At 48.7% G+C, this 16334-nt stretch overlaps 1 protein-coding gene across 1 annotated transcript in view; it reads right to left on the bottom strand.

The window, feature by feature from the left end:
- Positions 1-217: 217 nt before the first annotated feature.
- LOC144108652 (uncharacterized) overlaps positions 218-16334 on the bottom strand; it is a 37360-nt gene continuing 21243 nt past the window's right edge. The window contains exons 3-6 of the mRNA XM_077641835.1: positions 1909-1981; positions 1780-1830; positions 987-1058; positions 218-915 (exon numbers count right to left, since the gene is read on the bottom strand). Of these exons, the coding sequence (XP_077497961.1) occupies positions 218-915; positions 987-1058; positions 1780-1830; positions 1909-1981 (894 nt within the window). The remainder of the gene's footprint in view (positions 916-986; positions 1059-1779; positions 1831-1908; positions 1982-16334) is intronic.

The raw sequence follows: 16334 nt of genomic DNA, 5'->3' as shown, positions 1-16334 counted from the left end.
CTTGCGGGCACTTGCAGAAGTCAAACGAGAAAAAATCAAGGCCAAGATGGGACTAAAAAGGAGGCAGCCACAAAATCTGCCATAATGCAAGCAAGCACAGTGCTAAACGTGAAATAAAAGTTGAGGCAATACTTAAACAAGCCTTGTTTTTGGCCGTGCACAGGGGGTGTATGAAATAAACAGTCATCAAAACATGTTCATTCGAAGTGCACTGTCTTTATTGCGTGAGCCCCAGGGCCTCGCGGATGAGCTGAAGTTTGTCTTCGTGCATCTTGCGACGTTCCTGGCGTTCTTGAGTGCGCTCAGCTCGCCGCTCAGCACGCCTCTTCTCCTTTTCTTTTTCCCGTTCTTCCCTGCGAGCCATTCGCTCTGCACTAATAGCCCGCATTTGGTCAAAAAAAAAAAATTGCATCTGTTGCATACGACTGGTGCTAGCACGGAATTCCCTTTTCTTGACTTCTGCCGACCCTTTTGTGCTGTCCCCACTTTCTGAACTGTTCGTCGCAGTACTGGAGCTCTCAAGTAGAGGTGAGGGCGGATCAGCTGAACTGTCAGCGCTTGATGATGCCGATGGCTTGTAGGTCACTCCAAAAGAGTCCCTTTGAACCTCTGGTTCAATACTGTCATCTATGCTCTGAATTTTTCTCATTTCATAGTCAAATGGGACAGGACAAGGTGAAGCACCTGATTTGTTATTGTTATCACTTGCCTTTTTCTTCTGCCTCATCACCGTTTTGTAACGATTTTCACATTGCTGTGGCGTTTTGTGGCATCCAAGCACAGTGGCCAAATCCTGGGAAACCTGTTTAAAAAGCATCTTCTTGTCCTTAAACTTTTTGAAAGGGCCAACCTGAGGAAAGTATTTGTAATAGTAATCTAACATAAGTTTAGTTTCTCCTGGTGTCCACTCAGGAGCTGAAATAAAGAGAAGGCCAGTTTACTAAAAGCGTAAAATGTTTCAAGCAGTGCAGTTGGCACAAGCTCACCTCCACCGCCTCTTTTCACTCCTGGCGCTGGCTGCAGTCCCCTCTCGCCGGCATCGGACCCAGCGGTGTTCTCTGCACGTGAACATACAATCATGGGCGTCCGGAAGGGAAGCGGTGCCCCCCGCCCCCTCGGGAATTACGGATATCATTCATGCACTAGTAGAAAACAACTACACAGCTTGATTAGCAAGCTTAGGTGATATTAAGTTATCAGATTTTGCTTATTGATTTCAATTCTTTGTTAATTAATAAATTCTAATGTTTTTTCTCCAAGCCTAGAACTAATTTGCTGCTTCTAATTTTTGTTTCATGTGCGCAGTTTAGACCACAAATAGTTCCTTTTTGGTGCTAACCTACTGCCTCCCCCATACCCGGCCATCGGGTGCACCCCCCTGGAAAAAGTTCTGCGGACGCCCTTGCATACAATTGCGACTGCGAAAACTCTGCCAAGCACCTCCTTTCTGCGCCGCAACGTAACCACAAAAATTTGTCAGTTGGCCCACCCGCATAATTAGATGAAGGCAAACAAGCGGATTAATATCGCACCTTGGTTAATAACGTATTTAGTCAAACAGGCATACACAGCAATCTGGGCGCATCGACAGATAAAAGGGGCAATAAACTGCATAAGAAGGTTTGACAGTATAGCGAGAAAGTGCGGCGCCGTTCTCGTCCGTCGACGCCCCCGTTATCCGAAATAGTCCATTCGGCGCGAGAAACTGTGAGCAATGAAAGAAATGGACGAAAACAATCGTCAGATATGGCCCCATGCATAGTAGTTATTGTCACTTACCGTCGGGTCTCTCTTCAATGTTCTCACGAGAGGCCAATGCATCGATGGCAGCTGTGGTGAACACAAAGAAAGCGCTGGTATTAGCGCTGTTATGTTTCGCAGCCAATATTTAGGATAGACGACGCTTACCTGGTGTAGCAGTTAGCGGTGAAGCATTTACCATGGCCATGAACAGCCGCTGCGCTTCTTCACCCATCGCAAGCTAAAGACGGCGACAGACACAAAACTGTCGCGGATTGTTGACTGCCGCGAGCGCGCGACGGGATGCAGACAGCGCGAGCGCGGGAAAAAGTTTGGTCACATGACACTTGACGTCACGCGCTTTCCCGTGCTGATCTGCTCTCAGGGCAGCGTGCATGTTCCATTCGCGAGACGAGGACCCGCGTACCCTCTGCTCTCGTGCACTACTCCAGCTGCTCGCTGCTCTCGTTCCTGTTCGCCCAATGGAAACCGATATTAGTCCGCAAAAATCCCGTCCTGGCCTCAAACAAAAGAGCTTCCCCTACAATTATCATAGATATCTTTGGCAATTTCCTGCTTGAAGATCCTGTATGGTCAGGGTACCGATTTCGTCAGCATCCCTGTTTTCCACGGAGCTCTCTCTGCTTCGTTAACCTTTTTCTTAACCAATAATTGCTGATTTGCCCCCTACTGCTGTCCAGATATTTGCTTGTCAATTTTCTAGTTCGCTTTCTCCATTTCGTGTCAACATTCTTTATATACAGGTATCTGAAAACTTTCCTAGCCCACTGCTTTTCCCCCATTTCTCTCAATCGCTCCTCAAATGCTATCTTACTGCTAGCTTCTCTGCTCTCGAAAGACGCCCATCCCATATCACCCTGTACCCCCTGATTTGGTGTATTGCCATGTGATCCCGAAGCTAGCCTCCCTACGCCGCGTTGTTTGATTTCTAACCTTGCTTGAACATCTGGTCGCATGCACAGGACCGCATTACCGAAGGTCAGGCTAGGGACCATCACCCCTTTCCAGATCTCTCTTACCACTTCATGCCTATTGTAATTCCACAGTGCCCCATTTTTCATGACAGCTGCATTCCTACTACCTTTATTCATTACATATTTTTCATTCTCTGTCAGACACTCAGCACCGTTATTTATCCACACCCCAAGATACTTGTACTCATCCACTACCTCTAGCATGAACTCCTGTATTCTACGCTCGTCGCCCTCTTCATTAAATATCACGACTGCAGATTTTTCCTTACTATACTTGAAACCTAATCTATTTCCCTCTGTACCACATACGTCTATCAACGTCTGCCACCCTGACATCACAGCGCCATCTGTGGCGGCAGTGACTCATCACGTTTGGAGATTTCGTGGTGTCTCCTACCACCTTGAGATCACAGCGCCATCTGTGGCGGCAACCAGAAAATAGCACATCTCGCATTGAGACTTGTAGCGCCATCTACAATAGCACTGTAGAAACCACCACCTGTCACGTGCAATGTTTACGTCACGGTCCAATATGGTGGATAGAGGTGGAACTATGTGAGTATGACGTCAAGGGACGAAATGGCGGCATAGTTTCGGTTTGTCGAATCTAAGATGACGGTCATTAAAATTGGATATGCCCTCCCATCCGTTTTCACCCCCCAAAAAATATTGTATTACGGGTAGGAAAACAGCCCCTTTACGGGACCGCGATCAACATATGCATTCTTTCCGCTATATATACCCCGACAACAATGGACACGCAGCCGGGGACAGTTGTGTACCGAATTTGGTAGGCAAATAAAACCCTATGGGTTGTGGTATAGAAATAAAACCACAAATAAATAATAGGTAAACACTGTGTACATGCTACTACTAATTTAAGCGTTACCATATCGACCTCAAGCCAGATTCTAGGCTCACCTTGCCCCCCCCCCCCCCCCCCCCAGCGAAGCAAATTCCATTTGGGACGTAACTTGAGGAGGTGTAACTTGACAATGGATAGACGTGCATCGTAATTTCTCTGATAGATTTCTATTTTTATTTTTTGATAGGTTTTTTAAATGTATTTTTCATCTGCCTCCTCCCATCATCATCATCCACCATTGTGACCTTTTTCTCCTCTTCCCGTCCCCCAGAGCAGAGTAGCAGGCCAGATATTTATTTTTCAGGCCAACCTCTCTGCCTTTCCAGTCTTTAAACCCCCTCTCTCTCTCTGATGGATGGCGCTAGGCCGCGATCGCTCGGCTAAGCGGCGTGCGTGCACGCGTAGCCGAGCATGGTGGCAATCCACCCCGTTTCAAAAGGAATTACATTCCGTTTCTCGAGACGAGCGGCGTGTTCTTCGCTTTCTTCGTCTAGTAAACCAAACAGCTAATGCTCGTCACTTCAACGACTTCAAGACGGTGGCGGCCTTTTATCTTTCTTGCTTGGAAGAGAAAGGAAAAACAAATTGCTTATTGCCCAGCTCTATTAGGCCAGGATATACGTAGCGAAAGCGCGGCGACTTCTGGATCGGAAGAGTTAATATATGAAACCCGTGCATTCACTGGATGCACCTTTATTCATGATTAAACCTTGAGCCGTCGTGGCGAATGGGCATTTCGTCTGCCGCAAAAACATTCTTCTTTAAACTGCACACATCCACGCTGCCTGTGAAGGCATAGCTTCATGCTGAGGATATGCTTGCGCCATGGGCGGTGAATTGCCGTATGTGAAATAAACCAGAGAAAATTGACCATTGTTTTATTCTGTGCATTGACGCTATATTCTTCTGGGACATTTTACAACGAACAATTAAGAAGGACATTGACATCACACCCTACAGTATCCGTTTTTTGCCCGTGGAGAAACACTGCGTTGTGCCCTATGATCTATTTATGTTGCTGGGAATATTTAGTGTCTGGAAGAGCCGCATGACGGACCGCCACGGCAAACCACCACGGTCGTCGAAATCTGTTTCATGAACAATGCGCTTTTGTGCGGGAAGTATATGCTGCATTGCAAGAGACGCCTAGCTGGCTCCCCTATCTGGATGCATGTGTGTGCCTCCCAGACTTTTGATGTTTTGGAAGGACGGGTCACGCAGGGCATAAGATGGCCTGGTGATTTGCGGCGGAAGCGTGCTTCAATTTTTCTTTTCGGCACTATTTCCATCCATGCAAAAAGGAAAAGAAAGAGAGTCGTCGTGGCGGAGTAGCAGCACATCCTCCTCAAACCCCAAAGGCACTGGTTCGACTCCCAGTCTCGGCACAGTTATTTTTATTCAGTGAGTGTGCGTGGCTAGTATAGCTTTCGCTATAAAAGTAATTTCCACTCTCGTTGCCTTTCCCGATGTGAGCGCCGGCCGTCCCTCTCGCCCGCAGACGTTTGTTCGAGAGCGTTGCGCGCAGGATCCTCTGGGACGTGAGGCGGCAGTTTAAAGGCCTTTAATGGCTCATTGTCAAGGTCATCTGCCCTTAGCAGAAAGTAACCCAGCTTTCCGGCCTCCTGATTGGTCTCCTCTGTGTCGTGACGTCACTGTCGTGCGCCTCCTGATTGGCTCGCGTGCGTGACGTCACTGTCGTCAAGTGCGGGTGTCGGGGTGGTTCGGCGCCACGCGGGATGACTAATCACATCGGCACGCGTGGCGGCCGTGTGTTCGACGGTGCGCCCTGACGTCATTGTCGTCAGGCGCTTGAGGTGGCCTCCCGATTGGGCGCTGTGTGGCCTGACGTCACTGTCGCGGTGCGCGCGTGGCGACCGTCTGCTTGAGTGTGGTGTGACGGCTGTTTACTCTGCGGTATCGTGTGGGAAGGATGCCTCGTCTCGAAAGACTAGTGTCTCCCAACACGCGACGTGCAGCAGCCGCTGAACGCAAGCGCCGCTCAAGAGAGGCTGAGCGTTAAACGTCGCATGCATCAGGGCGGCGAGGCGCGCCCGACACCACAGAGTCCAGGGACGCGACGGGCCAACGCAAGAGAGGCAATGCGTTTGAAGCGACTCGCTGCATCTCCGGGTAACAAACATTCACATAATAGTGTACGAGTTGTGTGCCTCCGTGGTGTTTCCGACGCAACAAATCGCTGTTGGCAATGGTGCCAGGCTTCCGCCGTTTCACACTTAAGTCTCTACAAAGTGTCTCCCGTAATTTTTCTGCATGCCTCAGCGTATTCTTAATGTGACAAATAATTTACGTTACTACAATGCTTCATAAGCTCCTTGGGATCGGCATGTGTTGATTTTGAGATCAGAGCCTGAGCTGGAGAAGGAAGTAATGAAGAACAACTAGAACCACCAACAGACTGATCTTGTAGGACCCATTGACGAATGCATATCGGTCTGTCAGTACCATGGACAAATAGGTATTGGTGTATGTGGCAAATATATCAGTCGATAAGGTGGATTCTGTATTGGTCTAATACTTTTCGCATAATAGCCCATAGATAGACTGACACAGCCAATGCCATAGCCTATAAGACATATATATCGATCAATGAGGTGTATCGGTTTCGGTAATGGTCAAGTACAAATGCAGATACAACCCATAGAGAAGCTAAGCACCAATACTAATTTTTATAAGCCCAATAAATTTCCCGAAGGGATTTTTTTCGCTAGGATCAACTTCAGAGATACCCAGCAGACGAGGCAGATATTAGGATTACCGGCGATGACGGCGCGGCGTCGGTACATATTTGGGCAACACGTGGAGGGACGTGGAAATACACAAGCCCTGCGCCAGGAGCCTGCGTAGTCCACAAGGCAATTGTCACAATGGTCACTTCAGGCGTCGTCGGTGCTGCCAATATGATAGTTTATCTCCAGGACCGGGAAGTGCTTTTCCAGCTGTTTAAAGATATTCGTGTTCCTAGTTTTTGACCTCAGCCGCACGCAACAACGATTCACCAGTAGGCGCACCGGAAGTGAGCTGTGAGCGGTTGTTGTTCACGCCACTACAAAATACGTCTCCAGCGGATCGTTCAGGTTCCTTGTGCAGAAGTACCTGCAAGCGAAAGGGTAATTAGTGTCAGAGGCATGCCCGTGACTTTAGAGCAACAGCTATTAGCATTACCCCCGAAACAATGCAATGATACAATGTCACTGGATTCGTTTATGGTTTATGAGGGTTTAACGTCCCAAAGCGACTCAGGCTATGAGGGACGCCGTAGTGAAGGGCTCCGGAAATTTCGACCACCTGGGGTTCTTTCACGTCCGCTGACATCGCACAGCACACGGGCCTCGAGAACTTCGCCTCCATCGAAATTCGACCGCCGCGGCGGCGCGTCACTGGATTCATCGGATAACTGGAGGCGTGAGCACCCTCGATTTGCCGAAGCCAGAGAGCGAGTGTCAGCGTACGGGTTATAGAGGGTGACTTTAATACAGCAATACTATATATAACGCAAAATGGCATTTTTCTGGGCCAGTTGGTATGAATCCATGATTTGGGCCAGCATGAACTTTGGGACACAAACGAAGAGAGACACGTGGAACACGGAACACACTGCTGACACGTGAACACACGGAGACACGTGGAACACGGAACACAGCAGTGTGTTCCGTGTTCCACGTGTCTCTCTTCGTTTGAGTCCCAAAGTTCATGCTGGCCCAAATCATGGCTATATATAACGGCTACATTTGAGCCTCACTTTGTCCGCAAATTCTGTGTGTCCGGTTTCCGTCCATCCGCTGTATGTTAAGGCGCTTCTCTCTACGAGACCGCTCACTTATTTGCGCATAAATCTCAAGGAGAGTTGGAAAACGACAGTATTTCTGTTCCAGTACTGCGTTTGGATGCTGTACTTGCCTGATTCGATCAGAATTAATTAGAAATCCGTGTCATCTGCAGCATCCCAAACCAAAAAGAAGCAGCTTTCGCATGAAGGGTACTGGTGGCGCCATCTGGTGCGTATTCAAACAACGATTATTAAAGAGAGTGCAGGGTGATGAGCGCCCCATTTGAAGATGCTGTCTCCACTGTTTTTGCCCAATATTGAGATGCTTTACCTTGCCACCTGGGAAGAGCTGATCCGGAGCCACGACCCATGGCCCTCCCTCACCCTCATTTAGAAAAGTTGTCCGGCCCTCCCTCACCCCCACTTCGAAAAAATTTGCTCGCCCTGACATCGCTGGCCCTCCCTCACCCTCATTCTCACTAGCTGTCGTTCTAAAACTCGAGTTATTTTTGCAGTCGGCAACTTCTGGCGACATTACTTCGTAATAAACTATAAGAGAAACCCTCAAAGCACTAATGGACGATAGGCTAGATGCTTATATTGCTGTCTCTGTGCGTGTGCGTATGTGAGCTAATACGTGAGACAAAACCGAGACAGTTACGAGTTGAGCCCCAGTTATCACTTTGCCTTTACTTCTGGCACGCACTGCATGCATACATGTGCCCTTTACTTATAACATTTCATTCTTATCTATATGCACTGCAAAATCAGCCAGCGCGTTGTCGCGTTTGTACAAAAGCTAACGTATGCCAGGAATATTTAGAAAACAATGCAGTAGCATTTACCACGACAGTTACAATAACTGCTAAGCACATAATGGACTCAGAACAGGGAAAGTTTGTAGGTCGCCTAATTACCATTACCCGACGACAATGTAACAGCGCTGTGTCTTCTGAATGTGACTGCTTCTAATCTCCCGCCGTTTTGTGCGATTTGCTGCATTCTCGTCTGGTGACGCTTCCACGCGCATGGATGAAAAATGATGAAGGCCACGCTTTCAAGCTACAGCGTGAGAGACTGGCAGTCGTATTTGAGGCAACAACTACTGGCAGTTTAACATGCGTGAACGCGGGTAGGTGACGAAAACGATGACAATGCAAGCACAGCTTGAGAGCTTGGCAGTTCGTACAGGAAGGATGTTAAGATTTCGCCCGACTGATAGTTCATCTGAGGAAAGTGTGTGAACCGACCGACTTTAAACCCGAGTGGCACTCCCTCTTGGTGATGTGCTCAGCCTAACCTCGTGTCTAGTGCTCTGCTGCTCTGGCTTTAAAGGGGCCCCGAAACACATTTTTAGTTCATTGTTTTGCCTGTTGGTTGCATAGAATGAGTTACAGTGTAGCTATTAGCATCGGTCGTACTGCGTATACTGCGGTTTTTGTTATTTTAATTAGCTCGCAAAAACAAATTCGTGGCGCTGACGATGTGACCATACAGTGGCGGTTCTTAGCAGCGGGTATGACATCAGTTAGTGGGAGCTTGATGATTGGACAAAGAGTAAATATACTGCAAATTGTGTTAATAACTTGAGAAACGTTTTGTCAAGTATTTGTGTTTTATATTACATTATCAAAACCAACTAGTTTGCCCTAGATAAAAGCACTGTAAAGCAAGTAAAACAAAAATACACCACCAGAGGCTCTGGCTACTTTTTGCATCGAATGACTTTGCACCTCTCTGTAAACATCCTACGACCTAGCACTCAACACTTACGACTACTCTCTATGTATCTGAGAGCGGCTTTGCGGAATCGATCCGATCGAGCCATTGCACTCTATAAGCGTTCGTTTCGGTCCCAAGGAAGGATGCGTTCGTTTCACATTTAGCAGGGAGTGCGCATCCTCAGCTTGTGGAGGATCACCGGGCGGCGGCGCCAGATGGCGCCACGTTCCCGTCAACGGTGCGCGCTCCTTGCTCGCCGTTACCAACCAGCGCGCTAGGAGCGACGGGCGATGGCTGGCGGTAAGCAGTAGCGAAAATGTGTCTGATACCTTGCGCAGGCTGTCATACCGTCGCAGTATCTCTCGCTCGAGTTCGGATCCATAGGTAAGGGAGCGTCACTGATCAGTGTTCTCTTCTGCGCCGTCGACGTAACGATGAAGCATAGCTGGGTCAGCTGGGCGTTCGCATGGCTGCTGTAACCATGCAAACGGTGCTTCCAGCCTTGTCATGAACGAGCTACAGAGAACAGGCAACCATGGAGTGCAAACTTCCGCCACGTGCTCAGATAGGCTGTTTTGTAGAACTGCAGATTGGGCTAGTTGGTGTTGATCACTGATCTCCACTAGGGGGCGGGATGCCGCATCGGGCGCCCGAAAGTGAAGCCACCAGAAGTTTGGCAGCATGTCCCGGAAGTCAGCCTTGGGCAGTGCATGAAATCAGACCTCAGCACGGTTTTTCTGTTTTAGTTTTCATTTTCCACTTAGCACCTTGTCTTTTCGACGTTTTCATCTTTTTTCATGCCAATGCCTACCTGCTGCGCCGTCAACTGCATGAGGAGAGCAGCAAAGTCCTCGGGAAAGACGTTTCAAATATAAGGGTGCATTGCATCGCTAAGGGACGACACTAGCAGACGACAGAACGTCACTACACACAGTACGTACGGAGCCTCGTGTGCTCAGCTCTGTGTCGTCCCGTTGCGCTTGCGTCGCCAACTCTGTTCTTTGTTGTGATGCATGTTGTCGTGCTCTTAGCCCAAGTTATACCATCAATGGGGGTATAAATTTAAGAATGAATAGGGGGAAACCTTCATTAGGCAGCCGACTTTGCAGTGACCATTTTACCGAATTATGTTTAGACCGAACCGGAGTGGTGGCGAGGACACAATCTGGTGGGGTGCCGTCGGTGTTCTGCTAGTACACATTAGCGCGTCCAAAAGGTATATGGTACTACTTTTTCGACGGAGCTATTGTATCAAGTACTGTTTCGTACTGTAACAAATTATGCCTGAATGGGCTGTTATTCGTGATGCTTGGTGCAGTTGACAGCGCTTGTAACATGCGCTGCAGCTATCATTCGTCTTTCCCGTCAGTCGTTTCTCTCGCGCTGTGTAGATGAAGCATGGCTGTGCTATACAGAGTTAGATTAAAAGCACGTCTGGAAGGTAAATGACACCCTAAAGCGATAAACATCAGCTGCCGTCGAGGAGAAGAGACATCGTCCCCGAAACTGAGACCGCGGCAGTTCGAGTGTCAGGATTTCTGCGCTATCATTCGCCTGTTCTTTGCTACACGAAAATTTGTTTTTAAGATCACCTAGACTCATCGTCATTCCACTACTTGTCCTAATTATGCAGGGAAGACAAGAACCAGATAAGAACACGGTGTTTATTACACATACCCCTTTGCCGCAGCATGGTGAGACCTGCATGCCTGTTTTCTTCGGTTTCTCTGAAATTACAATGTTCCCCAAACAATGCACACATTTCTCGCGTTGAGCTTGCTTATTCCTTTGATTTTACAGTAGACGTTACACGAAAACAACGCGAAAAACTGAGAACGGAAGGGCGAAAGACGCGACTTTTTGCATTGAAATACACAGCAGACATCGAACTTCCGGGACATGCCTCCGAACTTCCGGTGGCTTCACTTGCGCCCACTTCGGAAAACTGGAAAGCGCCATTAAGCCACCTAGTAGATATCAGTGGTGTTGATGCATAATAGTGGTTCAACAGCGCAAACACACAAAGACCAAGCACACGGTGTTGGGCTGTTTGGTTGGTCGCACTGAGTGCCGTCGTTGGGAATGGGAAGCTGCACGAAAATCGAGTTGAGGGCAGCATTTTGTTTGCTTGTATTTTGAAATTTCTTGATTGAATAACTCCCGTTCCTATGCATCGATTCTCGTAATTCTTTTTGAGTCAGCATCAGTGTGACATAAAGAACCCATCTGAAGTGTAACCGGCATCCGTTCAAGCGGTGTTTCGCAGCCCCTTTAAGAGCGTTAAAGGGGCCATGACAGCCTATATTCGCGCATACCCTGCTTATCGCATTTAATTCTCAATTTGTTAAATTAAAATTCTCCCTACTTTCAGTTGATAATGGGCGGTAAATATTTTTAAAACAAATTTTTTTCGTTTCTTCTGCGAACTGCTTGCTGGTCTGGCAACATCTGATCGCTGACCTCAGAGTGGAATACTCACCCCGCGTAGTCTGCTGCGCGCTGTTGAGGTGCTTCCATGCACACCGTAGACGGCGGTCGCTCGAAAAGTTTTCTTTTTTTTTAGCTTATCGAAATAAAATGCATTTTCAGTGTTTTCTTTTCGGAAGCCGTCAGCTTAGTACGCGACCTGAGTGATCCTTAAGAAAGCGGACTTGCTCGTGGCACCCCTTTTCTGATTGTTGAGGAAACAGAAATCGATGGACCCGTGCTTTATTATCTACGCTCATAAACATGTTATTTTTATGTTATGAGTGTGGTTTATTTTGAGCAGTCAAGTGCTCCCGTATGTGAACAGCGGCACGTGCCGTGCATGCCTTCGCCGATGTGCGCCAGGAAGCCGCGGCGTTTTGTACCTGGCTACCAATTTCTGAATGGATCCGAACACAATATTCATTACCGTAACTACACAACAATGGTGACTTGAGAAATCTTACACACCTAGGTTGAGGCCCAATATTCAGCACCCTTTCGGAATGTCGCAATGTCCTCCTTTGTCTGACAGCCCTCGCCCTAGCAATAAAAAAAAAAATCAACCTGTCCCTTGATGGGAAACAAGTTTTAGCGTTCTGGTTGCTGCTTCGAATGCACAATTTTCATCACACTTACTAGTATTTATATTACCATTAGAACTGAGAAAATTTAAAGAGACAGGAGCCGGAAGCTCACTTCTGATACGACAATCTGCCTTGAAATTTCGAAATTGCTCGCCAGTTGCCAGCAAATGGGGTAAGGACTGTTGAATTTAAACCAGACAGAAAACAGACATACCCGGACGCGGGCATGTGTTAGAGTGGCAATGAATGACATGTGGCATATTTTCAGCCACCCCTGCGATGCAATGAATGCTACTGTAACTGCGGACAAAGTTTCATTTTGTACTGAAAATGACAGGACGGGCTAAACTTTCTATGTTATATGACCTAATCCCTGAAAGGAAAGTGCACAGAAACGGGCTTTGTAAGTTTAATTGCCCTGATCCGATTTTGCAGCGCAGCAGTCGGCTACGGTATTGTAGAGAACGTGCGTCTGTAGCGCAAGTGAGCAGTGGCTCAGTAATGAACCGAATGTCCCCTCAACAACTGATACCAAGGCCTGCTGTTGCATCCTTTGCTTTGGTTTACACATTGCTTAGCTACATGCCGTATGGATTCTTTTTCTGTTTTATGGTATACAAGTTTTATTTCGTGAGTTGGTTTGTCATGGTTTGTCATGTCACTGTGGTAGAAATGTAGACATTGTCGGGCTAGCTTAGCCATCTCCCAGGTGCACAGTGATCTCGCAATATCCTCTTCAGCCTTGCTTCCGTCGTGTGGTGAATCATATGACCCAAATTCGGAGGCGGGTGACAAAGCTCTCACTTCAACTGACAACTCTGGTCCCATTTAAAGCAGTCTCTTTGCCCCAAGGGCATACATGCAATAAGCAATGCACTAAAAGACCAGTGTTTCTGGTAACGAGGTAGCCGGCATGAGCTACATTCCCAGTAACTGAAGCAAATTGATATGTGTCAGTTATTCCCTAAACAGGCCTATATACAGGCCTATATATTCCCTATATAATGATGAATAATTGTATCGCTTTCCTAATTCCATAAGTAAAACCCGCCAATATTAAGCTGCCACTGGGCAACGACAATGCAGTTGTTGCCGACCTTAAACTTCAATCAACCAAATGGTCAGACAGGCTTTCGTAAAGGATATTCCACAATAGATCATATTCACACTCTCAATCAGGTGACAGAGAAAAGAGCAGAATATAACCAACCACCATATTGTCACGTAGTGGTGACGGCAGTCGAAGCAGCGATGAAGACGGACAAAAGGGACTTGAAAAGAAAACTGTTTATTGGGTTGACTTGCACCCAAAATGGACTGAATCACTCGGCGGCCGCAAAGCGACAAGCGTGCTCGGCGGTCGTCGAACAGAATGCCCGCCGCTGTCGGCCGTGCTCAATTTAAAGCTGATAACGAACATTCGAGATAAAGGGCGCAAAGTTAGTAGAACATTCCGGAACAACGTAGAATCAGCTTTGCCTGGCTGCGATCAATCGAGATAAATCTAGTCGCGTCTTGCGTCGCAAACAAAGCGATAAAGTGGTGTGGCAGCAGATTTGAAAAACGAACAAACACTGCAAATATTCGCGGCATTACTCCCCTCTCAAAGAAGCATCGACCCGATGCATTAAAACAAATAATGCGACTAGTAAGAGAAAAAAAAAACGGATCTTGCGAAAATAGAGCATGGAAATGCAGCGGCCTTTAGCGCGCATAATATGGCTTCAGACGGACTACATGGACAACTTTTGGTCGTACGCGGCGTCGCTGGGATGCAGTCATTGCGTCAGGGTTGACTTCATAATCCAGTTCACCTAGCCGACGAAGAACCTTGTACGGGCCGAAATAGCGGCGCAAAAGCTTTTCACTCAATCCACGGCTGCGAATGGGCGTCCACACCCAGACTTGGTCTCCTGGCTTGTATTCCGCGTTGCGCCTTCGTAGGTTGTAGCGTCTGGCGTCGGACCGCTGCTGATCTTTGATCCGTAATAGGGCAAGCCTTCGAGCTTCTTCTGCGCGTTGAAGGTAGGCGGCAACGTCGACGTTCTCTTCTTGTGTAACGTTGGGCAGCATGGCGTCTAGCGTGGTCGTGGCCTCCCTGCCATGGACGAGCCTAAAAGGCGTCATCTGGGTGGTCTCCTGCACTGCGGTGTTGTAGGCGAAGACGACATAAGGCAGGATGACATCCCAGGTTTTGTATTCGGCATCGACATACATGGCGAGCATATCGGCGATGGTTTTTTTCAGGCGCTCGGTCAGTCCGTTGGTCTGCGGATGGTATGCAGTTGTCCTCCGGTGGCTGGTTTGGCTGTAGCGCAGGATGGCTTGCGTTAGTTCCGCCGTGAATGCTGTTCCTTTGTCCGTGATGAGCACATCGGGGGCGCCGTGTCGAAGAAGAATGCATTCCACGAAAAATTTGGCGACTTCTGCTGCTGTTCCGTTCGGCAGGGCTTTCGCCTCGGCGTAGCGGGTCAGGTAGTCGGTCGCTATGATGATCCACTTATTTCCAGATGTTGACGTTGGAAAAGGGCCAAGCAAGTCCATGCCAATCTGCTGAAAGGGCCTTGAGGGAGGTTCAATGGGGCTCAGAAATCCTGCTGGTCGTGTGGGACGAGTCTTTCGTCGCTGACAATCTCGGCAGGTTTTCACATAGTGTGCGACATCGGCAGACAGTCGGGGCCAGTAATACTTGTCTTGAATGCGGCGGAGGGTGCGAGTCAACTCGAGGTGTCCAGCTGTCGGCTTGTCGTGTGAAGCCTGTAGAACTTCTTCGCGGAGACAAGCAGGTACAACAAGGAGGTAGGCTGTTTTGCTCGCTGCAAAGTTCTTCACGAGGACCTCATTATGCACACAGAAGGAAGACAGTCCTCGCTTGAATGAAGCGGGGGGTGAAGAAACCTTGCCTTCCAGGTACTCGATGAGGCGTTTTAGGTCGGGGTCCGAGCGTTGATGCTGGGCAAAAGAGCTGGGGCTGATGGGTCCCAGGAAGGCGTCCTCATCGTCGTCCGGCGGAGGTGTATCTACAGGGGCTCGTGAGAGGCAATCGGCGTCAGAGTGCTTGCGTCCGGACTTGTAAACGACGGTGACGTCAAACTCCTGGAGACGCAGACTCCATCGAGCGAGTCGGTCAGAGGGGTCCTTCAATTTGGTGAGCCAGCACAGCGCGTGGTCATCGCTGACCACATTGAATGGTCGTCCATACAGGTAGGCGGAATTTTGACGTGGCACAAATGATGGCAAGGCACTCCTTCTCAGTTGTCGAATAGTTAGCCTCGGCCTTGGAAAGGGAACGGCTAGCGTATGCGATGACCTTCTCCAGCCCGTCGCTTTTTTGAACGAGAACGGCACCTAGGCCCACGCCGCTTGCGTCGGTATGAACTTCAGTATCGGCGTTTTCATCAAAATGCGCGAGGATCGGTGGGGACTGTAAACGACGTTGTAGTTCCTTGAAGGCATCTTGCATGAATTCGACTGTTTCTGGCGGCTGGCGGACGAGGCTGCCAAAGAGTTGTTCTTTTACGCCGCGCATTAAAAACTGAACTTTCTTTTCCTCGGTCATCTCGGGGTCGGCGCGGCGAAATAGGCGCTTCATCTCCTCGACGTAACCGCGGACGGGCTCATTCGGAAGCTGGATCCTGGACTCGAGGAGTCGTTCGGCTCTTTCTTTCCTCACGACACTGGTGAATACCTTCAATAGTTCTCTCTTGAATAGCTCCCACGTCGTAAGGGCGACTCGTGGTTTTCGTACCACGTGCGTGCGGAGCCATCCAATGAGAAAAACACGTGCCCAATTTTTGTCGCATCATCCCAATTGTTGAATGACGCCACGCGCTCAAATTGGTCCAACCATTCTTCAGGGTCTTCGCCTAGGGATCCATTGAAAGTTTGCGGCACCCGCGGCTGCTGCAGTATGCTCGGTGTCGACATCTTCGGCGAGGTTGCGGTGCTCGTAGCAGCATCTTTTCGCTGTCTGGTGCGGTCCGGCAGTTTCCCGAACTCAGGCTCCTCTCCCTGGAGACGTCGGCTGGCTCGCTGAGCTGCTGGCTTGTCCTCGGATGTGAAGCGCTGAGGGCTGGCTTCACGACTTTACGACCCCGCACCTCCACCAGATGTCACGTAGTGGTCACGGAAGTCGAAACAGCGATGAAGACGGACAAAAGGGTCTTCTAAAA

The sequence above is a fragment of the Amblyomma americanum genome, chromosome 10 (genome assembly GCF_052857255.1).
Source record: "Amblyomma americanum isolate KBUSLIRL-KWMA chromosome 10, ASM5285725v1, whole genome shotgun sequence".
NCBI lineage: Eukaryota > Metazoa > Arthropoda > Arachnida > Ixodida > Ixodidae > Amblyomma > Amblyomma americanum.
The sequence above is the reverse complement of the archived record's forward strand: the minus strand, read 5'-3'. Positions and strand labels throughout refer to the sequence as shown.